We start from the raw sequence: 25508 nt of genomic DNA on the forward strand, positions 1-25508 counted from the left end.
GGGACAAGCTCCTCACAGCTCCTGTCCCCTGTACAAACTCTCTCAGACTGACTATCCCCACCTCCAGGCCAGAACTAATAAGGAAGCTTTCCTGAAACCAGGTTTTGAGCTCCTCCTTCTGGTCTGGAGTCAGGAAAAGTGAATGCTGGTGTAATCTGGCTAGGGAAACCCTCCTCGCTTCCAGGTATGACATCACCTCCTGTGAGGGAGGCGGTACCACACACATACACTCACTGGCCACTTTATTAGGTACACCATGCTAGTAAGGGGTTGGACCCCCTTTTGCCTTCAGAACTGCCTCAATTCTTCGTGGCAGAGATTCAACAAGGTGCTGGAAGCATTCCTCAGATATTTTGGACCATATTGACATGATGGCATCACACAGTTGGCGCAGATTTGTCGGCTGCACATCCCTGATGCGAATCTCCCGTTCCACCACATCCCAAAGATGCTCTATTGGATTGAGATCTGGTGACTGAGGAGGCCACTTGAGTACAGTAAACTCATTGTCATGTTCAAGAAACCAATCTGAGATGATTCGAGCTTTATGACATGGCGCATTATCCTGCTGAAAGTAGCCATCAGATGTTGGGTACATTGTGGTCATAAAGGGATGGACATGGTCAGCAACAATACTCAGGTAGGCTGTGGCGTTGCAACGATGCTCAATTGGTACCAAGGGGCCCAAAGAGTGCCCAGAAAAAATTCCCCACACCATGACACCACCACCACCAGCCTGAACCGTTGATACAAGGCAGGATGGATCCATGCTTTCATGTTGTTTACGCCAAATTCTGACCCTACCATCCGAATGTCGCAGCAGAAATCGAGACTCATCAGACCAGGCAACGTTTTTCCAATCTTCTACTGTCCAATTTCGATGAGCTTGTGCAAATTGTAGCCTCAGTTTCCTGTTCTTAGCTGAGAGGAGTGGTACCCAGTGTGGTCTTCTGCTGCTGTAGCCCATCTGCTTCAAAGTTCGACGCACTGTGCGTTCAGAGATGCTCTTCTGCCTACCTTGGTTGTAACGGGTGGCAATTTGAGTCACTGTTGCCTTTCTATCAGCTCGAACCAGTCTGCCCATTCTCCTCTGACCTCTGGCATCAACATGGCATTTCCGGCCACAGAACTGCCGCTCACTGGATTTTTTTTCTTTTTCGGACCATTCTCTGTAAACCCTAGAGATGGTTGTGCGTGAAAATCCCAGTAGATCAGCAGTTTCTGAAATTCTCAGACCAGCCCTTCTGGCACCAACAATCATGCCACGTTCAAAGGCACTCAAATCACCTTTCTTCCCCATACTGATGCTCGGTTTGAACTGCAGGAGATTGTCTTGACCATGTCTACATGCCTAAATGCACTGAGTTGCCGCCATGTGATTGGCTGATTAGAAATTAAGTCTTAACACACAGTTGGACAGGTGTACCTAATAAAGTGGCCAGTGAGTGTATATAACATAAATGGTAGAACATCACATGGGACTTGGCAAAAATTCCACCTGTAGAATTAAGGGTGAATTCATAGAGACCATGGCAGATTGCATGACAACATAAACAATTTTTCAGATTGCACTTAATGATTTTATTCAGAAGACACGCCACTTTTAGCGAATCTGCCATCTTCTTTTTTATCTTTCTTGATGTTAGGACATTTTTAATGATGGAGCTCTATATGAAATGTCAAAGGGGGATTGCTAGGTAATGTTATTCCCACTCCAGCTGTCTGACATGCTCATGATGCTTCTCCAGAGTACGTGAGTAACTCAATATATCATCCAGGTAAACTACCGCAAATCTACCAACCAGTGAGAAAAACATATAATATATGAAATGTTCAAACACTGCCGGAGCATTGGTTATAGGAATGGCATCACCAATGTTCAATATGACCCTCAGGTGTAGTGAATGCGTCTTCCATTCGTCACCATGGTGTATACATATAAGGTTATATGCCTCTCTCACACTGAGTTTACACAACCATTTCTCTCCAGATAATTGGTTATACAGGTCAGGTATAAGGGGTGAAGGACAGGGATTGTGCACCGTGATTTTACTACTCTCTCTTAAGATCCAAGCACGGACGCACGGTGACTGGAGAGGTGGACGCCGAATATGAGCCTCAGCCGGACTCTGGAAGGGGTTAAATAAAGGAGATTTCTGCATTTTCGCTCCTGGTATGGAGGTGATAGCACAATCATATGCCGCCATATAGTAGCCGTCCGGTAACTGGTGATAATTCCCTCATGTGTGGGGTCTATTTGTCTCCAGAGAAATCACACGTTACATTCCACACACAACACTGTGTAGAAAAGGCGGCGCGGGGTAATTGTGCCAGTAGTGAGGGGAAATAATGGCGGGAAGGTCACTGACTGAGGAGACGTCTCCATGTCTGCACTCCGGAGATCATGTGACCCCTGACTCCTCCCCTCCTGTGACCTCATCACAGGTCCTGTGCGCACAGAGCAGCCATATATGTGGAGTGCGGCTCTGCGGGTGGAGGTAAGTGCTGGAGATTCCATTATTCTCTATGTGGAGTGCGGCTCTGCGGGTGGAGGTCGGTGCTGGAGGCTCCATTATTCTCTATGTGGAGTGCGGCTCTGCGGGTGGAGGTCGGTGCTGGAGGCTCCATTATTCTCTGTGTGGAGTGCGGCTCTGCGGGTGGAGGTAGGTGCCGGAGGCTCCATTATTCTCTATGTGGAGTGCGGCTCTGCGGGTGGAGGTCAGTGCTGGAGGCTCCATTATTCTCTATGTGGAGTGCGGGTGGAGGTCGGTGCCGGAGGCCCCATTATTCTCTATGTGGAGTGCGGGTGGAGGTCGGTGCTGGAGGCTCCATTATTCTCTATGTGGAGTGCGGGTGGAGGTCGGTGCTGGAGGCTCCATTATTCTCTATGTGGAGTGCGGGTGGAGGTCGGTGCCGGAGGCTCCATTATTCTCTATGTGGAGTGCGGCTCTGCGGGTGGAGGTCGGTGCCGGAGGCTCCATTATTCTCTATGTGGAGTGCGGGTGGAGGTCGGTGCCGGAGGCTCCATTATTCTCTATGTGGAGTGCGGCTCTGCGGGTGGAGGTCGGTGCCGGAGGCTCCATTATTCTCTATGTGGAGTGCGGGTGGAGGTCGGTGCTGGAGGCTCCATTATTCTCTATGTGGAGTGCGGGTGGAGGTCGGTGCCGGAGGCTCCATTATTCTCTATGTGCAGTGCGGCTCTGCGGGTGGAGGTTGGTGCTGGAGGCTCCATTATTCTCTATGTGCAGTGCGGCTCTGCGGGTGGAGGTTGGTGCTGGAGGCTCCATTATTCTCTATGTGGAGTGCGGCTCTGCGGGTGGAGGTCGGTGCTGGAGGCTCCATTATTCTCTATGTGGAGTGCGGCTCTGCGGGTGGAGGTCGGTGCTGGAGGCTCCATTATTCTCTATGTGGAGTGCGGCTCTGCGGGTGGAGGTCGGTGCCGGAGGCTCCATTATTCTCTATGTGGAGTGCGGCTCTGCGGGTGGAGGTTGGTGCTGGAGGCTCCATTATTCTCTATGTGGAGTGCGGCTCTGCGGGTGGAGGTCGGTGCTGGAGGCTCCATTATTCTCTATGTGGAGTGCGGCTCTGCGGGTGGAGGTCGGTGCTGGAGGCTCCATTATTCTCTATGTGGAGTGCGGCTCTGCGGGTGGAGGTCGGTGCTGGAGGCTCCATTATTCTCTGTGTGGAGTGCGGCTCTGCGGGTGGAGGTAGGTGCCGGAGGCTCCATTATTCTCTATGTGGAGTGCGGCTCTGCGGGTGGAGGTCGGTGCTGGAGGCTCCATTATTCTCTATGTGGAGTGCGGCTCTGCGGGTGGAGGTCAGTGCTGGAGGCTCCATTATTCTCTATGTGGAGTGCGGGTGGAGGTCGGTGCCGGAGGCCCCATTATTCTCTATGTGGAGTGCGGGTGGAGGTCGGTGCTGGAGGCTCCATTATTCTCTATGTGGAGTGCGGGTGGAGGTCGGTGCTGGAGGCTCCATTATTCTCTATGTGGAGTGCGGGTGGAGGTCGGTGCCGGAGGCTCCATTATTCTCTATGTGGAGTGCGGCTCTGCGGGTGGAGGTCGGTGCCGGAGGCTCCATTATTCTCTATGTGGAGTGCGGGTGGAGGTCGGTGCTGGAGGCTCCATTATTCTCTATGTGGAGTGCGGGTGGAGGTCGGTGCCGGAGGCTCCATTATTCTCTATGTGCAGTGCGGCTCTGCGGGTGGAGGTTGGTGCTGGAGGCTCCATTATTCTCTATGTGCAGTGCGGCTCTGCGGGTGGAGGTTGGTGCTGGAGGCTCCATTATTCTCTATGTGGAGTGCGGCTCTGCGGGTGGAGGTCGGTGCTGGAGGCTCCATTATTCTCTATGTGGAGTGCGGCTCTGCGGGTGGAGGTCGGTGCTGGAGGCTCCATTATTCTCTATGTGGAGTGCGGCTCTGCGGGTGGAGGTCGGTGCCGGAGGCTCCATTATTCTCTATGTGGAGTGCGGCTCTGCGGGTGGAGGTTGGTGCTGGAGGCTCCATTATTCTCTATGTGGAGTGCGGCTCTGCGGGTGGAGGTCGGTGCTGGAGGCTCCATTATTCTCTATGTGGAGTGTGGCTCTGCGGGTGGAGGTCGGTGCTGGAGGCTCCATTATTCTCTATGTGGAGTGCGGCTCTGCGGGTGGAGGTCGGTGCTGGAGGCTCCATTATTCTCTATGTGGAGTGCGGCTCTGCGGGTGGAGGTCGGTGCTGGAGGCTCCATTATTCTCTATGTGGAGTGCGGGTGGAGGTCGGTGCTGGAGGCTCCATTATTCTCTATGTGGAGTGCGGCTCTGCGGGTGGAGGTCAGTGCTGGAGGCTCCATTATTCTCTATGTGGAGTGCGGCTCTGCGGGTGGAGGTCGGTGCTGGAGGCTCCATTATTCTCTATGTGGAGTGCGGGTGGAGGTTGGTGCTGGAGGCTCCATTATTCTCTATGTGGAGTGCGGCTCTGCGGGTGGAGGTCGGTGCCGGAGGCTCCATTATTCTCTATGTGGAGTGCGGCTCTGCGGTGGAGGTCGGTGCTGGAGGCTCCATTTTACTCTATTATAGTCCCTCCCTGATGAAGCAATAGCGAAACGTGCGTTGGAGTGATGTGTTCTCTATGTGGAGTGCGGCTCTGCGGGTGGAGATCGGTGCCGGAGGCTCCATTATTCTCTATGTGGAGTGCGGCTCTGCGGGTGGAGATCGGTGCCGGAGGCTCCATTATTCTCTATGTGGAGTGCGGCTCTGCGGGTGGAGGTCGGTGCCGGAGGCTCCATTATTCTCTATGTGGAGAGTGGCTCTGCGGGTGGAGGTAGGTGCTGGAGGCTCCATTATTCTCTATGTGGAGTGCGGGTGGAGGTCGGTGCTGGAGGCTCCATTATTCTCTATGTGGAGTGCGGCTCTGCGGGTGGAGGTAGATGCTGGAGGCTCCATTATTCTCTATGTGGAGTGCGGGTGGAGGTCGGTGCCGGAGGCTCCATTATTCTCTATGTGGAGTGCGGCTCTGCGGGTGGAGGTAGAGAATAATGGAGCCTCCAGCACCTACCTCCACCCGCACTCCACATAGAGAATAATGGAGCCTCCAGCACCTATGTGGAGTGCGGGTGGAGGTCGGTGCTGGAGGCTCCATTATTCTCTATGTGGAGTGCGGCTCTGCGGGTGGAGGTCGGTGCCGGAGGCTCCATTATTCTCTATGTGGAGAGTGGCTCTGCGGGTGGAGGTAGGTGCTGGAGGCTCCATTATTCTCTATGTGGAGTGCGGGTGGAGGTCGGTGCCGGAGGCTCCATTATTCTCTATGTGGAGTGCGGCTCTGCGGGTGAAGGTTGGTGCTGGAGGCTCCATTATTCTCTATGTGGAGTGCGGCTCTGCGGGTGGAGGTCGGTGCCGGAGGCTCCATTATTCTCTATGTGGAGTGCGGCTCTGCGGGTGGAGGTAAGTGCCGGAGGCTCCATTATTCTCTATGTGGAGTGCGGCTCTGCGGGTGAAGGTCGGTGCCGGAGGCTCCATTATTCTTTATGTGGAGTGCGGCTCTGCGGGTGGAGGTCGGTGCTGGAGGCTCCATTATTCTCTATGTGGAGTGCGGCTCTGTGGGTGGAGGTCGGTGCCGGAGGCTCCATTATTCTCTATGTGGAGTGCGGCTCTGCGGGTGGAGGTCGGTGCCGGAGGCTCCATTATTCTCTATGTGGTGTGCGGCTCTGCGGGTGGAGGTCGGTGCCGGAGGCTCCATTATTCTCTATGTGGAGTGCAGCTCTGCGGGTGGAGGTCGGTGCTGGAGGCTCCATTATTCTCTATGTGGAGTGCGGCTCTGCGGGTGGAGGTCGGTGCTGGAGGCTCCATTATTCTCTATGTGGAGTGCGGCTCTGCGGGTGGAGGTCGGTGCTGGAGGCTCCATTATTCTCTATGTGGGTGGAGGTCGGTGCTGGAGGCTCCATTATTCTCTGTGTAGAGTGCGGCTCTGCGGGTGGAGGTCGGTGCTGGAGGCTCCATTATTCTCTATGTGGAGTGCGGCTCTGCGGGTGGAGGTCGGTGCTGGAGGCTCCATTATTCTCTATGTGGAGTGCGGCTCTGGGGGTGGAGGTCGGTGCTGGAGGCCCCATTATTCTCTATGTGGAGTGCGGCTCTGCGGGTGGAGGTCAGTGCTGGAGGCTCCATTATTCTCTATGTGGAGTGCGGCTCTGCGGGTGGAGGTCGGTGCTGGAGGCTCCATTATTCTCTGTGTGGAGTGCGGGTGGAGGTCGGTGCCGGAGGCTCCATTATTCTCTATGTGGAGTGCGGCTCTGCGGGTGGAGATAAGTGCCGGAGGCTCCATTATTCTCTATGTGGAGTGCGGCTCTGCGGGTGGAGGTCGGTGCTGGAGGCTCCATTATTCTCTATGTGGAGTGCGGCTCTGCGGGTGGAGGTCGGTGCTGGAGGCTCCATTATTCTCTATGTGGAGTGCGGCTCTGCGGGTGGAGGTCGGTGCTGGAGGCTCCATTATTCTCTATGTGGAGTGCGGCTCTGCGGGTGGAGGTCGGTGCTGGAGGCTCCATTATTCTCTATGTGGAGTGCGGGTGGAGGTCGGTGCTGGAGGCTCCATTATTCTCTATGTGGAGTGCGGCTCTGCGGTGGAGGTCGGTGCTGGAGGCTCCATTTTACTCTATTATAGTCCCTCCCTGATGAAGCAATAGCGAAACGTGCGTTGGAGTGATGTGTTCTCTATGTGGAGTGTGGCTCTGCGGGTGGAGGTCGGTGCTGGAGGCTCCATTATTCTCTATGTGGAGTGCGGCTCTGCGGGTGGAGATCGGTGCCGGAGGCTCCATTATTCTCTATGTGGAGAGTGGCTCTGCGGGTGGAGGTAGGTGCTGGAGGCTCCATTATTCTCTATGTGGAGTGCGGGTGGAGGTCGGTGCTGGAGGCTCCATTATTCTCTATGTGGAGTGCGGCTCTGCGGGTGGAGGTAGGTGCTGGAGGCTCCATTATTCTCTATGTGGAGGTCGGTGCTGGAGGCTCCATTATTCTCTATGTGGAGTGCGGCTCTGTGGGTGGAGGTAAGTGCCGGAGGCTCCATTATTCTCTATGTGGAGTGCGGCTCTGCGGGTGGAGGTAGGTGCTGGAGGCTCCATTATTCTCTATGTGGAGTGCGGGTGGAGGTAGGTGCCGGAGGCTCCATTATTCGCTATGTGGAGTGCGGCTCTGCAGGTGGAGGTTGGTGCTGGAGGCTCCATTATTCTCTATGTGGAGTGCGGGTGGAGGTCGGTGCCGGAGGCTCCATTATTCTCTATGTGGAGTGCGGCTCTGCGGGTGAAGGTCGGTGCTGGAGGCTCCATTATTCTCTATGTGGAGTGTGGCTCTGCGGGTGGAGGTAAGTGCCGGAGGCTCCATTATTCTTTATGTGGAGTGCGGCTCTGCGGGTGGAGGTCGGTGCTGGAGGCTCCATTATTCTCTATGTGGAGTGCGGCTCTGCGGGTGGAGGTCGGTGCCGGAGGCTCCATTATTCTCTATGTGGAGTGCGGCTCTGCGGGTGGAGGTCGGTGCCGGAGGCTCCATTATTCTCTATGTGGTGTGCGGCTCTGCGGGTGGAGGTCGGTGCCGGAGGCTCCATTATTCTCTATGTGGAGTGCAGCTCTGCGGGTGGAGGTCGGTGCTGGAGGCTCCATTTTTCTCTATGTGGAGTGCGGCTCTGCGGGTGGAGGTCGATGCTGGAGGCTCCATTATTCTCTATGTGGAGTGCGGCTCTGCGGGTGGAGGTCGGTGCTGGAGGCTCCATTATTCTCTATGTGGGTGGAGGTCGGTGCTGGAGGCTCCATTATTCTCTATGTAGAGTGCGGCTCTGCGGGTGGAGGTCGGTGCTGGAGGCTCCATTATTCTCTATGTGGAGTGCGGCTCTGCGGGTGGAGGTCAGTGCCGGAGGCTCCATTATTCTCTATGTGGAGTGCGGCTCTGCGTGTGGAGGTCGGTGCTGGAGGCTCCATTTTTCTCTATTATAGTCCCTCCCTGATGAAGCAATAGCGAAACGTGCGTTGGAGTGATGTGTGCAGGGGCACCATAAGAAACCAGGATCGGTATGATGTCTGTTTTTATTGCTATTAGCGCTTACTAATAAGGGTCACTATAATAAGCTATTGGTGAGGTGCAGGAGACTGAAAGCACTCAGCACTTTATGCAGATACATGCACAAACTCACAGTTAATAATTATTTATGGTTGTCCATGTATGAATTATAGGGATTAGAAGATCCATTTTGCACTAAGCACTTTATATATTGTTTCAATTGCACTAATTTGCATGGAATTTAAAAATGTATTATATGGCACTATTGTTTACTATAATGCACTATTTTCAAATTGATGAATTTTTCATATTTTGATGAATTTGTGCACTTTTATGTATTTTCCACAAATACATAAAATGTATTTATGTACCCCTGCACACATTTATATTATATATTTCTTAATGCTCAGTTTTATTGCATTTGTGGAAAATAAAATAAAAACTTATTTACACAATATCCTTGTCATGAATAAGGGCATGTGCACACACTACAGATTCACCTGCGGGTTTTTTCCCGCGGAACCGCAGGTAAAACCGCAGGTAAAGTGACCTGTGGTTTTCCTGCGGTTTGGCCTGCGGTTTTGCCCTACGGTTTGACACCTGGACAATTGAATAGGTGGCAAACCGCAGCAGAATCCGCAGAAACAATTGACATGCTGCGGAAAAAAAACGCAGCTTTTCCGCAGGTAAAAAAACCGCAGCGTGAGCACTGCGGTTTTGAAAACCCATAGGCTAACATGGTAAAGTACCATGTCTGCGGAACTGCTGCAGTTCTGCAGGGCCAAAACCGCAGCAAAACAGCAGCATGTGCACATACCCTAAATATTTTATTATATTGAATATTTTTTTGGTGGCATCTCAATAGCAGTCTATATTTTTGAATCTCTTTTTTGGGTATATCATAACGTTTTTATTCTGATTCATGTAATAGATACATACGACCCAACTATGGAAGACAGGAAGGGAGGAAACGGATTGTTCTCATAGTACAGGGCCCCTTTCTTGGCCGCCACACAGTGTAATGCCCCCATTATGCCCCTTATGCAGTATATATGATGCCCCCCACACAGTATAATGCCCCTATAAGCAGGTGACTGGATAAAACACCCAGACTGACACGCTGCAGTACTGCAGGTAAATGCAGAGTAACGCAAACTCCACTAGATGGCAGCAGAGTGGAGAGTGAGCTGAAAGCCTGCTAATAGCAGATCAGTAAAACTTCAGCGAGACTACCACTAGGTGGCAGCAGAATAGTCAGAGAGCCAGGTCGATATCATAGTGTTGCGTATTACAAAGGGGAAATCCCAAACAGAGTCAGAGAAGCGCCGAAAGGTCAGTATCTGTCCGTAGCAGAGGTATCAGAAGGAAGAGACAGAATCAGGTCAGTCGAGTCCCGGGGAATCCAAACATACCGGGACACACGGAGTCAGGATGTGTACGAGAGAGGTGCAAAGACACGGGTAAGGTCATCTAAATGCAGCAAGACAAATCAGGAGTTCACCAGAGCCAGCTACAAACGTCACAGGCAGGAAATATAACTGGCACTGCCTGCAGGATGCAGCACAGAGAAATAGCAGACCCAACATAGGAACGAGGCAGAGAAAGTTAACCCCTGACATGACCAGACCAGGAGAGACAAGGCCAAAACCCGGTCTGGATCATGACACAGACAAACTTTAAACAACCAATATAATTATTTATTTCCCTGATAATGGTGGGAATTATGATCACTATGGCAACAGTGAATAATGCAAAACAGGGTTATTATGAGGTGAAATATACAATGAATACTCCGGCTCACTCTCGCTGTAATAGAAGCCTCTAACCAAATGTTACTTTATCTACTGAAAAGGGTGATTTTCCTAACACATATAGTCGACAACACTGTCTCTTAGAATCATAGAATCGTAGAGTTGGAAGGGACCTCCAGGGCCATCTGGTCCAACCCCCTGCTCAAAGCAGGATTCGCTAAATCATCCCAGTCAGATGTCTGTCCAGCCTCTGTTTGAAGACTTCCAGTGAAGGAGAACTCACCACCTCTCGTGGCAGTCTGTTCCACTCATTGATCACTCTAACTGTCAAAAAGTTTTTTCTAATATCTAATCTGTGTCTCCTCCCATTCAGTTTCATCCCATTGCTTCTAGTCTTTCCTTGTGCAAATGAGAATAGCGATGATCCTTCTACAATGTGACAGCCCTTTAGATATTTGTAGACAGCTATTAAGTCTCCTCTCAGTCTTCTCTTTTGCAAACTGAACATTCCCAAATCCTGCAACCTTTCCTCATAAGACAGGGTTTGCAGACCGGTCACCATTCTGGTCGCTCTTTTCTGAACTTGCTCCAGTTTGTTGATGTCTTTTTTAAAATGTGGTGCCCAAAACTGGAGACAATATTCCAGATGAGGTCTGAGCAAAGAGGAGTAGAGGGAAATAATGACTTCACGTGATCTAGACTGTATGCTTCTGTTAATACATCCTAGAATTGCATTTGCCTTTTTTGTTGCTGCATCACACTGTTGACTCATATTCAGTCTGTGATCTATTAGTATACCCAAGTCTTTTTCACATGTGCTGTTGCTTAGCCCTATTCCTCCCATTCTGTATATGCTTTTTTTCATTTTTATTGCCCAGATGTAGTACTTTGCATTTTTCCCTGTTAAAAACCATTCTGTTAGGTGCTGCCCACTGCTCCAATTTATTTATATCTTTTGAATCCTCTCTTCTCTAGTATTAGCTATCCCTCCTAGCTTTGTGTCATCAGCAAATTTAATCAGTTTACCCTCAATTCCTTCATCTAAATTGTTGATAAAGATGTTGAACAATACAGGGCCCAGGACAGAGCCCTGTGGTACCCCACTTGAGACATTTTTCCAACTGGATGTGCAGCCATTTACGTCCACTCTTTGGGTCCAATCACTAAGCCAGTTATGAATCCACCTAACAGTTGCCTTGTCCATTCCATACTTAGTCATTTTTTCAATAAGGATTGTATGAGATACTTTGTCAAATGCTTTGCTGAAGTTAAGATATACTATATCTACAGCATTTCCTTGATCCACCCAATCAGTGATTCCGTCATAGAAGGAAATTAAGTTAGTCTGACATGACTTATTAGTTACAAACCCATGCTGACTCTGTTTAATCACTTCATTCTTATCCAGGTACTGACATACATGTTGTTTAATAATTTGTTCAAAGATCTTTCCTGGTATAGAAGTCAGACTCAGCGGCCTATAGTTGCCTGGGTCCACCTTCTTCCCCTTTTTGAAGATAGGAACAACATTTGCTCTTCTCCAGTCTTCTGGGACTTCTCCTGTTCTCCAAGAATTTTCAAAGATTATGGAGAGGGGTTCAAAAATTTCTTCTGCTATCTCCTTCAGTACTCTGGGGTGTAATTCATGTGGACCTGGAGACTTGAATTCATTTAGGTTAGCTAAGTGTTTCCTCACTATCTTTCTGTTTATAGATATCCTGGATTCTTCTATTCCGCTAATAGGACAGTGAAGAACAGTTGATGTTACATTTCCTTTCTGAGAGAAAACAGATGCAAAATAGGAATTTAAAAGTTCGGCCTTCTCAACATCCTGTCTTACCATTTCATCATTTTCATCCTGTAAAAATCCTATAGCATCTTTGACTTTTCTTTTACTTTTGACATATCGCCAAAATCCTTTATTATTGCTTTTGACATCTCTTGCAAGCCTCAATTCACTGTCAGCTTTAGCTAATCTGATTTGTGCCCTTCAGGTTCTGCAGACAGCATTATATTCTTCTTTAGATATGCCTTCCTCTTTCCATTTTATAAACATTTCTTTCTTACTTTTTAGCATGTGCTTAAGTTCTGTGTTCATCCATCCTGGTTTCCTTAAATGCTTCCTATTCTTCCCTCTTTTCGGAATTGATAACAGTTGTGCTTTGAGAATTTCATTTTTCCATATTTCCCATCCTTCCTGGACATTTTTGTCTTTAAGGATATCCAGCCATTGGATCCCTACAATTCTCTTCCTGAATCCCTTAAAATCTGCCTTTCTGAAATCTAACCTTCACGTCTGAGTCTTCACAGGTCTTCCTCCTCTAATTATCCAAAATTCTAAAATAGCATGGTCGCTACCTCCTAGGGTCCCAGCCACTTTTACCTCTTCAACCATTTCCTCCCTGTTTATAAGGATTAGATCCAAGGTAGCAGTTCCCCTTGTTTCCTCCCCTACCTTTTGGAAGATAAAGTTGTCAGCAAGAGAGGATAAGAATTTCCTTGATCTGTTAGTTTTGCCTGAGAGAGATTCCCAAAAAATGTCTGGATAGTTGAAATCTCCCATGACAACTATGTCATATTTTTTTGAGAACTTGGCCATTTGATGCATAAAGAGTTCATCCATATCTTCAGCTTGCACAGGCGGCCTGTAGTAAATGCCTACAATGGTGTCCTTTCCATTGTTCTGTCCTTGTATTCTTACCCAAACAGTTTCCACAGAACTCCCAGTCTCTACAGAACTCCCAGTCTCTGAATCTTCAATCTCTATGAACACAGACCATAGCGGGGTCTCCACCTTTTCCCATTAGGCCATAAGTCCTCCTAACAAAGTCTATCAAGGTTTGCTGGGCTGCCTTCACTTCAACTGGCTTGTCTCTTGTACTAACCTGGACCAACACCTGCACTGACGTAAGTGCTGGAAACAATGGCCCAGGTCACTCGCGCCTCCTACTCTTCATTGCAGGCGTATACTACTGAGCTTAACCTCCTCACAAATCTTCGGTACTGAAGCAACAGCGCATGTCTCTTGTACCAGAAGTAGCGAGAGTTGGGATTCTGCTCTTGCGTGGTGTAATTTGGACTCTGGGTCTTGACAAGTTCAGGTCACGTTCTCGGGCCTTGATAGACATAGTCTGGACTCCGGGTCTTGACCAGCACACGTCTGATTCTCGGGCCTTGGCTGACGTAGTCTGGACTCTGGGACTTGTCTGGTGCTGCATGGGTTTTGCCACCACAACCAGCTGCCTTGGGCTCTTTACCACGGCCTGGTACTTCAAATTCTTCACTGGCACTCCGTTTTTTTGCTGGCACCAAATCTGTTCTGGCTTTGGGGCTATTGATTTTATAATAACAGGAAACTGTGTCATCAAGGTAACCTGACCTAGTGTACCATCTAGACTTTCTTCCTGAAACTCTCCCTCTTCCCATTGATTCCATAGGGTTCGGTCTGGACGGCAGAAGGCAGTCTTTCTGTACAAATGCTGCACAGCCCTAAGGATTTGTTCTTCTTATGACACTCCTTTTTTCACCCCTTATGCAGTATATATGATGCCCATAACACAGTATAAAGTTTCCACAGTTCTAACATCTCACACAAAAGATACTTCCACAATATCGCCATACCCCCACACAATTAGTATAATCTCACAGTACCACCATCCCACCACACACAGTATAATGTTCCCACAGTACCGCCATCCCCTACATACTATAATGTTCCCACAATAGCAGCTTGCCATACACACAGGATAATATTTCCTCAGGACTGGCATCCCCCTCACACACAGTATAATGTTCCCACAGTGCTGCCTTCCCCCCACTTTCTAATGTTCCCATAGTACTGCCCCCTACATGCACAATATGGTACCATTCACCCCACCGACAATGTCACAGCTAATTAAGAAATACTTTCATAGCCTCATTCTTGGTGCAAATACTAATGACCCCAGGATCTATGAGATATTTACCATACGATAGTTGGATAGGCAGAGTGTATCATCCATAACGGTAGCCCACTCGGTCACTATTATGCCCATGAATTGAGAGGGCTCTTGGGGTTTGGTACTGGTCACCCTCTTCTTCCCATCATAACAATTTTAGGGATCTCCACATTCCCATGACCGTAATATCATTGAATAGAATAGTGAATCAGGGAGCAGAAAGCTCCTGATCCACCATTCAGCCTTCGCCTGTGAGTCTGAGACTCCGTGCACTGCATGAACCATGATGTCACTACATCACCCCTGTAGTATGGAGCCTCAGTCATCACACCGCATAGGTAAGAGCAGCGCACCTCAGGAACCAGGTTGGGGGAGTAGTGTGTGTGTGTGTGTGTGTGTGTGTGTGTGTGTGTGTGTGTGTGTGTGTTTTTTTCTTTTTCAAATATCAGGAATTGTTGTGGCATCATATTAAGAGAGTAGTTGTTGGTACTCTCTTACTGAATGTGTGGCTAGTAGGGGCCATTATACTGGGGTTGTGGTGGACTGTAAATGCCTCCATACTGATTGGGAGTTCTTATTTTGTGTAACAGGTTGTGGTGGCCATAATACTGTGTGAGGTGCTGTGGGGTCCATCATACTGTGTGGGCTCCGTCATACTGTGTGAGAGACCTCATACTGAGCTACCTGGGCACACAGGAGAACAATTTCCTTGTGATGTGTCAGATAGAAAGTGAGAAATACAGACCTTTGGTCTATCTGATTGCAGTCCTCCTGAATTGATATGGTGTTGTGTGCCAGGAAGGAGACATCAGATAGTACTTTCTGAAGGAAAGCAAAGATAAAATGGCAGTAAGAATTCGGATTCCAGGCAGAGAGAATAGTGGAGACAAAGAGTAGGGTGAGGTCCTTAGCTCAGGTTTGCTGGACTATTGTGTCTTATAACAAAAGTTATTTACCGCCACATGTAACCAGAAAGTTCCTGACTCTGCATAATGTAGAAGAAGCATTCATAAAGTATAGTGCCTCCTATCTGATGTATATTCTCACTAAGTTCCTTTGTAAGTAAAGGAAAGTTTATTTTTGAACTTTTGGTATCCCTCTTTCATCTCCATACCATCTGGTCCAGGCCGGCCAAGTACAACAGCAGCATGCGGTCTGCAGAGTCGGGAGATATGACTCTGCCAAATCTATATATGTAGATAGATTTTTTTTTTTTTTTTTTCTTTACGTTGGTGGGCCTAATTCCTGCTATTGCTGTGGGATCTGTGATTTCTATCTTCTCCACTATGTATAGGATAATAGAGTATAATAAAGTAGTTATGGACGTGACTTAACTAACATTATGCAGTGACTCTGCTTTCCCTATAGTGACGGATATTTCTTGTTGCTGAAACGTGATATTTTTTTCCACTTTAGGCTGTGTGCCCACGTAGCGATTTTTAAGCGTTTTTGCCGCGATTTTTGGCGCGAAAACGCTGTGAAAACGTTTAAAAATCGTGTACAGAACGCACCCCATGCATTCCTATGGTATTCCGCACATGCTGTGCTACTGCTGCGCTTTTTTCCGTGGCGGAATCGCATCGCGGAAAAAATCGCAGCATGCTCATTCTTCTGTGCGGAATCGCAAAGAATTGCCACGATTCCGCACCCATAGGAATGCATGAGAATCACTTACTTCCCGCATGTGGCTATGCCCACCATGCGGGAAGTTAAGCGTCTCATGTGCGGTTGGTACCCACGGTGTGGAGGAGAGGAGACTGTCCTCCAGGCCCTGGGTACCATACGCCTGTAAAAAAAAGAATAAAAAATAAAAAATCGGGGTATATTTACCTTCCGGCGTCCCGCGCTGCCATCCCGGCCTAGCGTTCCCAGTAATGCCTTGCGGCAAGGCCCTGTAATGACGTAGTCTCACGTGACTCTAGCGGTCTCGCGAGATCGCTATAGCAACGCGAGACTACGTCATCACAGGTCTCGCAAGGCATTACTGGGAACGCTGAGGCCCGGGATGGCAGCGCGGGACGCCGGAAGGTAAATATACCCCGATTTTTTTTTTTTATTTTTTTTTTTAGCATTTTAACATTCTATCTTTTACTATTGATGCCGCATAGGTGGCCTCAATAGTAAAAACCTGGTCACACTTGTCAAACACTATGTTTGACGAGTGTGACCAACCTGTCAATCACTTTCCAAGCGATGCTTCAAATCGCTTGGAAAGTGCTTGAATATCGCACGCGAAAATCGCAGCAAAATCGCGATCATAATCGCGGTGAAATCGCGCGGAAAAAAACGCGCGATTTCTGGGAAGGAGTCCGGTTTTTGGTGAGCGTTTTAAAACGCTACGTGGGCACATAGCCTTAAACCATTTTTTCAACAACTCTGATTAGTGTGATCTTCCAACATACAAGCCTCTGATGGCTCCTGCGATGCACTGTACTACTGTTGTGCCGTGTATCATCACTGCCTGTCAGTGTAATACTAACGGCCCCTTACACATGAGATAGGTGTTGGTTGCAGGGGCGCCATCAGTGCATTACTGCCCTGATTGGTGTAGGGGGCCCACATCGGGCCCCGTATTTTCTGCTCCGGGCCCCAGCGGCAGGATTCTGCCGTAGGAGTAACTGACCCTGCATCCGAGATATGTTTCACCGGCAGGATGGAGACACATGGACCATGTGTTTCCATTCTGCCCGGGGCAGGATGGAGACATGGTGCAGAATGGAAACAGATGGTGCAGGATGGAGACAGATGGTGCAGGATCATGGGGCAGAATGGAGACAGATGCTGCAGGATGGAGATAGATAGATGGTGCAGGATCATGAGGCAGGATGGAGATAGATAGATGGTGCAGGATCATGAGGCAGGATGGAGATAGATAGATGGTGCAGGATCATGAGGCAGGATGGAGATAGATAGATAGATGGTGCAGGATCATGGGGCAAGATGGAGACAGATGGTGCAGGATCATGATGCAGGATGTAGACAGAGCAGCAGCATGAGACAGATGGGGCAGGATAAAGACAGGGCAGGATGGATATGATGGAGACAGATGGGGCAGGATCATGGCACAGATGGGGCAGGATAGGGAGATCATATGAGGCAGGATGGGTCATCACGTGAGGGCAGAATGGATACTCGTGAGGACAGGATGGGAGACCATATGGGGCCAGGATGGGAGAACATATGGCTGGAGCAAGGAATTTGACACACGGGGGGCTAGAATGGGGGATATTATTATCGTAGGGGCTAATTAAGGGATATTATTACTGCATTGATGTATTTATTTTATTTTTTGAGGATACTGTTTTAAATGGGGGAGGCGGTCCTGTTACTGTGCAGAGCGGCAATATGTCACTTTTTTTCTTCATCTGGTGTAGTTTAGAATTTGGGTAAAAAATAAATAATGTGTTCTGCAAGCGGTGCTCTAGATAACTGTGTTATTTCTTGCAGAGATGAACCCTTGCTGGAAGAAATGATGGTGGTCTGTGCTGGATAAAGATGAAAAGCAAAAGATGAAGGACTTCACCTAGAGACGTCACTGGTGAGTCAGTGTGTTACCTGTATATTGACATGATACACTTTATACTATATACAGATCTCCTGTGTATAATGTCACTGGTGATCACTGTATTACCTGTACACTATATACAGAGCTCCTGTGTATACACTGTGTTCCAAATTATTATGCAAATTGGATTTAAGTGTCATAAAGATGTAACTTTTTGTTTTTCAAATAAACTCATAGATAGTATTGTGTATCAGGGCTCTTTGGATCACTGAAATCAATCTCAAATTCCTGTGATAATTAGTTTACCAGGTGAGCCCAATTAAAGGAAAACTACTTAAGAATGATGTTCCACATTATTAGGCAAGGCACAGGTTTCAAGGAATTTAGGAAAGAAAAAGGATCTCTCTGCTGCTGAAAAGCATCAAATAGTGCAATGCCTTGGTCAAGAGATGAAAACATTAGATATTTCCCAAAAATTTAAACGTGATCATCGTACTGTTAAGAGATTTGTGGTTGATTCTGAGCACAGACATGTTTGTGCTGATAAAGGCAGAATGAGGAAGGTTTCTGCCAGGCAGGTTCATCGGATTAAGAGAGCGGCTGCTAAAAAGCCATTACAAACCAGAAAACAGATATTTATAGCTGCTAGTGCCTCTGGAGTCCCTCGAACCTCAAGGTGTAGGATCCTTCAAAGGCTTGCTGTGGTGCATAAACCTACTATTCAGCCACCCCTAAACAGTGTTCACAAGCAGAAATGGTTGCAGTGGGCCCAGACATACATGAAGACTAACTTTCATACAGTCTTGTTTACTGATGAGTGTCGAGCAACCCTGGATGGTCCAGATGGATGGAGTAGTGGATGGTTGATGGATGGCCACCATGTCCCAACAAGGCTGCGACATCAGCAAGGAGGTGGAAGAGTCATGTTTTGGGCCGGAATCATGGGGAAACAGCTGGTAGGGCTCTTTAAGGTTCCTGAAGGTGTGAAAATGACCTCTGCAAAGTATATAGAGTTTCTGACTGACAGCTGTCTTCCGTGGTATAAGAAGCAGAAATGTGCCTTCAGGAGCAAAATCTTTTTCATGCATGACAATGCACCATCTCATGCTGCAAAGAATACCTCTGAGTCATTGACTGCTATCGGCATAAAAGGAGATAAACTCATGGTATGGCCACCATCTTCCCCTGACCTCAACCCTATAGAGAACCTTTGGAGTATCATCAATCAAAAGATCTATGAGGGTGGGAGGCAGTTCACATCAAAACAGCAGCTCTGGGAGGATATTCTGACTCCATGTAAAGAAATCCAAGCAGAAACTCTCCAAAAACGTCCAAGTTCAATGGATGCAAGAATTGTGAAGGTGATATCAAAGAAGGGTTCCTATGTTAACATATAACTTGGCCTGTTAAGATGTTTTGGAGTTAAATATCCTTTTTGTTCAGTGAATGTGACCTCCTAATGCTGCAAATTCCACAAATGAGCATTTTCAGTTCTTTAAAACATATCAAATGTTTAGAAATTCTACTGTGCCTAATAATTTGGAACAGTGCAATTTGAGTTTTTATTCATTTTGGAGATTATACTGTTATCATTGGGAGGTTTCTTCAATAAAATTCGATGTATAATCTAACAGGTGATGACTTTTATTAGACTGACTGTCATTTGTACCGACTATTTAGGAAAATCATAGAAAAATATCATTTGCATAATAATTTGGAACACAGTGTAATGTCACCGATGATCACTGTATTACCTGTACACAGACATTGCATACTAAGTACAGATCTCCTGTGTATAATGGCTCTTATGGTGATATTAGTATAGTGTTTTTTTATTACTGATCAGTATTGTAGTATTCAGTCACTATGTGTTGGTAATATACTGTCCGGCCATGGTGTGACGGTATTTGTTCCTTGTATGTGCTATTATTTGGTCACTATGGGGTGGTAATATATGGTCTGGTCATGGTGTAGTTGTATTTGTTCCTTGTATGTGGTATTATTGGTCACCATGTGGTGGTAATATGTGGTCTGGACATGGTGTGGCGGTATTTGTTCTTTGTATGTGTTATTATAGGCCACTATGTGGTGGTAATCTGGTGTCTGGTCATGGTGAGGTGGTATTTGTCCCCTGTATGTGATATTATTGGTCATTTTAAAAATTGAAAAATAAATAAAAATATACCTAAATTGTGTAGGAGATTTTAACAAATGTTTAATTGGTTAGAGCAGAGTAGGGCCCAGGCAAGAGTCCACCTTGTCGTGGTGGTGGCTTAAAAAATCTTTTGCCCAAAACAAAAACTGCTGGCAATATGTGTGATCTGGTGATGGGAAATGTTAATGTGATTTGTGAGAAGTGGAGTTTTTCTAAGAGAGAGCGGTGGGACTGTGGACAGTTCGAAGTGTGGAGGGGGGGCTGGGGTGGAGCCTGGGCGGAGTCTCAAGGGGGTCCCAAAAATTTTGCCAGTATGGGGCCCCGAAATTCCTAGTGCCAGCACTTGTTGGCTGTATGGTTATTTGGCAGACGGCTATCTCTCCCAACTCTCCCATACACAAATATCCCAGCTTTCCTGTGGTCTGTAAGAGAGAGTCACCTCCAGAGTCCTCTAGAGGAGGATTATCTGCAAGTAGAACAAATGGATTAGCCGCTGAAATTCAGGATGCCAGATCCTACTCTATCCTGCAATCATCTGTCGGGAGGCCCCAAATACATTATATAGTCAGCCAAAACCCCCCAAAATCAGTGCTTTCATGTAACTTTGAAAAAGAAAAAGCTCGCAGCTCTGGTGCTCCAGGAGCTCGAGCATGGAGACCTGCAGTGCAGCAGGAGAGAAATCGAATGAACAAGAAAATCCAGCTTCTTACAGTAGTTTTTGAAGAAATTTTCTTTATTGGATAATAAAGAAAATTTCTTCAGGAACTAACAAGCTGGATTTTCTTGTTCATTTCATGTAACTTTAGTCTAATGTGTATAGGGGCGATGAAAGGTAACTTATTGGACGCTGCCTCTGGCCCAGACTAATATACCTTCATACATTGCAGTCCCAGACACTATTATTAGGCATGTAAGTATCGTAATAACTAGGCTGCCCCATACTATCGAGAACTTGGGGGAGGAGGAGATTCAGACAAACTTTGTCACACCTTCTTAGACATACCTCCCATCCGTCCCGGATATGGCGGGACAGTCCCGATTTTGACTGTCTGCCCCAATGTCCCACCCGGGAGCTTATTTTTCACGCCACGCTCCCTCATGCACCGACCCCCATCCTTGCCCTCCCAGAGAGACCCACAGGCCACCGCAGATCCTCACTGATGAATCCCCAAAATGATGTCGCTGGGCTGCTCTGTGCGCACAGGACCTGTGATGAGGTCACAGGAGGGAAGGAGCCAGGGGTCACATGATCAGGGGCCTCGGTGTATGCAGGACTCTGCTGTGCTGGTTGTCATCGTGCTGGATGAGGGGAAGTTTGTGTGGGGTCAGGAGGGGTTTACAGGGTGGATGTAGCAGAGCCGTTTGTTAATGAGGTGTATGGAGTGGAGCAGTGTGTGTGTACTGGGTGTGCGGAGCCGCATATGTACAAGGTGTACGGAGCAGAGCTGCGTGTGTACAAGGTGTACGGAGCAGAGCTGCGTGTGTACGAGGTGTATGGAGTGGAGCCGCGTGTGTATGAGGTGTATGGAGCGGAACAGTGTGTGTACGAGGTGTACAGAGCTGAGCCGTGTGTGTTCGAAGTGTACGGAGCGGAGCCGTGGGTATACGAGTTGAACGGAGCCACATGTGTATAAGGTGTACGGAGCAGATCTGCATGTGTATCAGGTGTACGGAGCGGAGATGTGTACAGAGCGGACCCGTGTGTGTACGAAGCGGAGATGTGTACTGAGCCGAGCCGTGTGTGTACGAGGTGTACGGAGCGGAGCTGCGTGTGTATAAGGTGTACGGAGCAGAGCTGTCTGTGTACAAGGTGTACGGAGCGGAGCCGTGTGTGTACGAGATCTATGGAACAGAGCTGTGAGTGTACGGGATGTGCGGAGCCATGTGTGTACGAAGTGTATGGAGCGGAGCCGCGTGTGTGCGATGTGTACGGAGCAGAGCAGCGTGTGTACAAGATGTGCGGAAATGTGTATGGAGTGGACCCGTGTGTGTATTAGGTGCACGGGCCGGAGCCGCGTGTGTTCGAGGTGGATGGAGCAAAGTCGTACGTGTACAGGGTTTACAGAGTGGAGCCATGTCTGTTATGAATGAGTCACCGTAGGAGGCAAAAACAGAAATGCTAGCTAAGTCCAGAAAACCAGAGACATTGGCAGCTATCGGATTCCAGACCCCTGAACCTATCAACAGAACTAGCAGTAGCCGTGGGGGGTTCCTACGATGACCTAGACCCCTCGATCACAGCTGGAGAACTACCTAGCCTAAAGACAGAAAGGGAAATCTAAACTGCCCCAGAGCAGACCCCAACATATAATGACGGTGAGGCAAGAAGAAAGAACACTAACACAGACAGAGACTGAGCAAAGACGGGGCCCAAGCTAACTAGATAGGAAAGGACAGGAAGGCTGCTGTCTGCAATCCGTGAAAAACCCTACAAAAATAAGAGCCAACAAACTGACAGTGAAAAAAGGCCCTGAAGACGCTAAGCTTCAGAAAGCTATGTCAGTACTCAGGAATATTCTGAAGACAGAGCAACAGGCAAAAGGAGATTCAGCTCACCCCAGAAGGGAATGGCAGAAACCAGAAAAGCAAGGCAAACAAAAAACAAAACACAAATGCTAACAGGCAAAGCAGAAAACTTAGCTTTAGAGGAGCAGGAATCAGACTGGTCTCAAAGAAGTCCACCGAGAAATCACCCGCAGGGCAGAAGGGCGTCGGCAGCCTTATATCCAGTCCGTGACTCCACTCAGCCAGTCATCATCATTAGACTCAGGTGCCTGATAATCAGGCTCATTACCTTCCTTTACCAGAATAGGGAGTTCACCAGACCTCAGTGACGAAGGGGAAAATGAACTCCCAACACATGTCTGTACTGAGTGGAGCCGTGTGTGTGCGAGGTGTATGGAGCGGAGCCGTGTGTGTACAAGGCATACAAAGCAGAACCGTGAGTGTACAAGGTGAATGGTGGGAAGCATTCATACCTCCCAACCATCCCGGATCCAGCGGGACAGTCCCGATTTTGAGAGAGTCTGCCCCACTGCCCCAGCCGGGAGCTTACTTTTCCCACAGACACAGCCCCAAGGAGCACTTTAAAATTCACACATGACGTGCCACCGGAAGTGATGTGCTAGAAGCTGACCGGAAATTAGGTAATTTCGTGTGGAGATTGTGACGGAACCATGAAGGCACTTCATGGAATGCTTCAGATCCATCACCGTGTCTTCCTCCGACAGCGGGATCGCCTTGGACTCGGGGATGTTGGCCATGTGAGCGGATTATGATATGTCCTGCACTGGGAGGCTCAGGTGGGCACTACAATGGGAGCTGGGCTGCTATAGTATCTTTATAGAATCTTTCTGTCTCTCTCTCTGTTTCTTTCCCTCTCTATGTTCTTTCTCTAATCTTTCTTTTTTTCTTTCTCTCTGTTCTTTCTTTCCGCTCTTCTTTTCTTTCTTTCTCTCTGTTCTTTCTTTCTCTCTGTTCTTTCTTTCTCTCTGTTCTTTCTTTCTCTCTGTTCTTTCTTTCTCTCTGTTCTTTCTTTCTCTCTGTTCTTTCTTTCTCTCTGTTCTTTCTTTCTCTCTCTCTCTGTTCTTTCTTTCTCTCTGTTCTTTCTTTCTCTCTGTTCTTTCTTTCTCTCTGTTCTTTCTTTCTCTCTGTTCTTTCTTTCTCTCTGTTCTTTCTTTCTCTCTGTTCTTTCTTTCTCTCTGTTCTTTCTTTCTCTCTGTTCTTTCTTTCTCTCTCTCTCTGTTCTTTCTTTCTCTCTGTTCTTTCTTTCTCTCTCTCTCTGTTCTTTCTTTTTCTCTGTTCTTTCTTTCTCTCTCTCTCTGTTCTTTCTTTTTCTCTGTTCTTTTTTCTGTCCCCTCTTTCTTTTTTTCTCTGTTTTTTTTTTTCTTCTTTCTCTCTGTTCTTTCTTTCCCATTTTTTTTTTCTTTCTTTCTTTCTTTCTTTCCTTCTCTCTCTGTTCTTTCTTTCCACTCTTTCTTTCTCTCTCCCTCTCTGTTCTTTCTGGTCTTTCTTTCTCTCCTTTCTTTCTTTGTTTTTTTATTCTTTCTCTCTGTTCTTTCTTTCTTTTCCTCAGTACCAGCCACTGTGCCCTCAGTGCCAGTCAGTGTGATCAACTGTGCTAAATGGATGTGGTTGGGGCATGAACATGGGTGTGACTAGTTGTGAAATGAGTGTGGTTGGGCGTAGCCTAAAATTGCCACGGCACGCTAAGTGTGCCACAGCCTTTTTCCCTCTTTTTCTTCTTCATCAGTTGGGAAGTATGTCTTAGATGCCATGTTTGCTTTGGCAGCAACAAGTAGTTAAACTGCCAGGGTTTTTGTTGCAGCCACACCTGTGCTGTCCCTGCGGTGTACATCTATGTTCTGGGGCCCAAACTAGTTAATTTTTTTTTAAACAATTATTTATTGTGTGAAAAAATAAAATGTGTCTTCTGCTTTTTCCATGTTTTTTTCTTTTTACAAGAATTGTTGGAGTCAATTTTCTTTAGAAACATTTTAATATCTGTTTTTTTCTGGTGTTCTTCTTGTAATATAGGAAAGCCTAAGGCCAGAAATAAACCCCATAAATCACTGTACATGGAGACTTTGGGATCAGATAATATGTCTGTAGTGTTTGTGGAAACAAAAAAGCTTTTCTAAAAGCTTCAAACTTCTGTGTGTGAATCAGAGCTGAGATCTAACGTGATAGAAGATTACAGTGCGGGGAAGACGGGAAACCTTCATATAGACGGCCGGTGGGGATGGAGTCAGTGACGGACTCTGGCCAAATATGTTTCTAGAGCCGTAATAGAAGATGAAGATGTCGTCCTCATCATGAAGTAGTTATTTCTCCTGTCACGTATAATGAATATCTCCTGCAGTATTGCTAATGCCGATTCCAGTGTCGGTAAATGAGACGAGAATTAGCGTTATGGAAGATGAGTCTATGAGAAACGTATTCAGCTGCCGACTCCGAGGGAGAAACTGCTTGTTGTCTGTGGCCTAAATATATAGGTTTTATTAGTAGATGTAAAGAAGGAAACTAAATACTGTAAAATAATAAATCTCCTCATATGTTTCCCTTATTATCTCCAGTAATTGTATTATTACACAGGATTTTATGATGTTACATCGGCTCATCTTCTTCTCATTCAGGTCTCTACAATATCGGATCCTCTCAGTGAAGATCTTCTACATAAATTTTTTTTTCCTGATTTACCCATCAAAGATGGATATGGACAGAGACAAGATGGCGGAGAGGATATTACACCTCACCCTAGAGATCCTCTTCCGGCTTACTGGAGAGGTGAGAGATTCTGATGACGTCACATTACCTCATTCTTATCTATGGGAATAACAGATGGACAGAACTGGAGAGATGAGGACTCTGGAAATGTCTGTAGTGAGATTTATTATTGTGTCTCTCCATAACCAGGATTACACAGTGGTGAAGAAGACCTCTAGTGACTGCTGTCACGACCCTTTGAGTGAGGGATACAGAAGACCCCTGAGCCCAATCACGGGGCCTCCACCTCACCCCCTGATACATGAGGACATCAATGACCAGAAGATCCTAGAACTCATCTACAAGATGATTGTGCTGCTGACTGGAGAGGTGACACTGCTGGGAATGCTGGGACATTAAACAGTAACACTATGAAGGAA

The 25508-nt window shown here is 47.5% G+C and overlaps 1 protein-coding gene across 1 annotated transcript in view; it reads left to right on the forward strand.

The window, feature by feature from the left end:
• The first annotated feature begins 3564 nt into the window (after positions 1–3564).
• LOC141059254 (uncharacterized) overlaps positions 3565–25508 on the forward strand; it is a 30349-nt gene continuing 8405 nt past the window's right edge. Inside the window, exons 1-4 of the mRNA XM_073555564.1 lie at positions 3565–3707; positions 17651–17741; positions 24999–25149; positions 25279–25458. Of these exons, the coding sequence (XP_073411665.1) occupies positions 25072–25149; positions 25279–25458 (258 nt within the window). The 5' untranslated portion in view covers positions 3565–3707; positions 17651–17741; positions 24999–25071. The remainder of the gene's footprint in view (positions 3708–17650; positions 17742–24998; positions 25150–25278; positions 25459–25508) is intronic.

The sequence above is a fragment of the Dendrobates tinctorius genome, unplaced genomic scaffold (genome assembly GCF_039654945.1).
Source record: "Dendrobates tinctorius isolate UK_male_01 unplaced genomic scaffold, ASM3965494v1 ptg000226l, whole genome shotgun sequence".
NCBI lineage: Eukaryota > Metazoa > Chordata > Amphibia > Anura > Dendrobatidae > Dendrobates > Dendrobates tinctorius.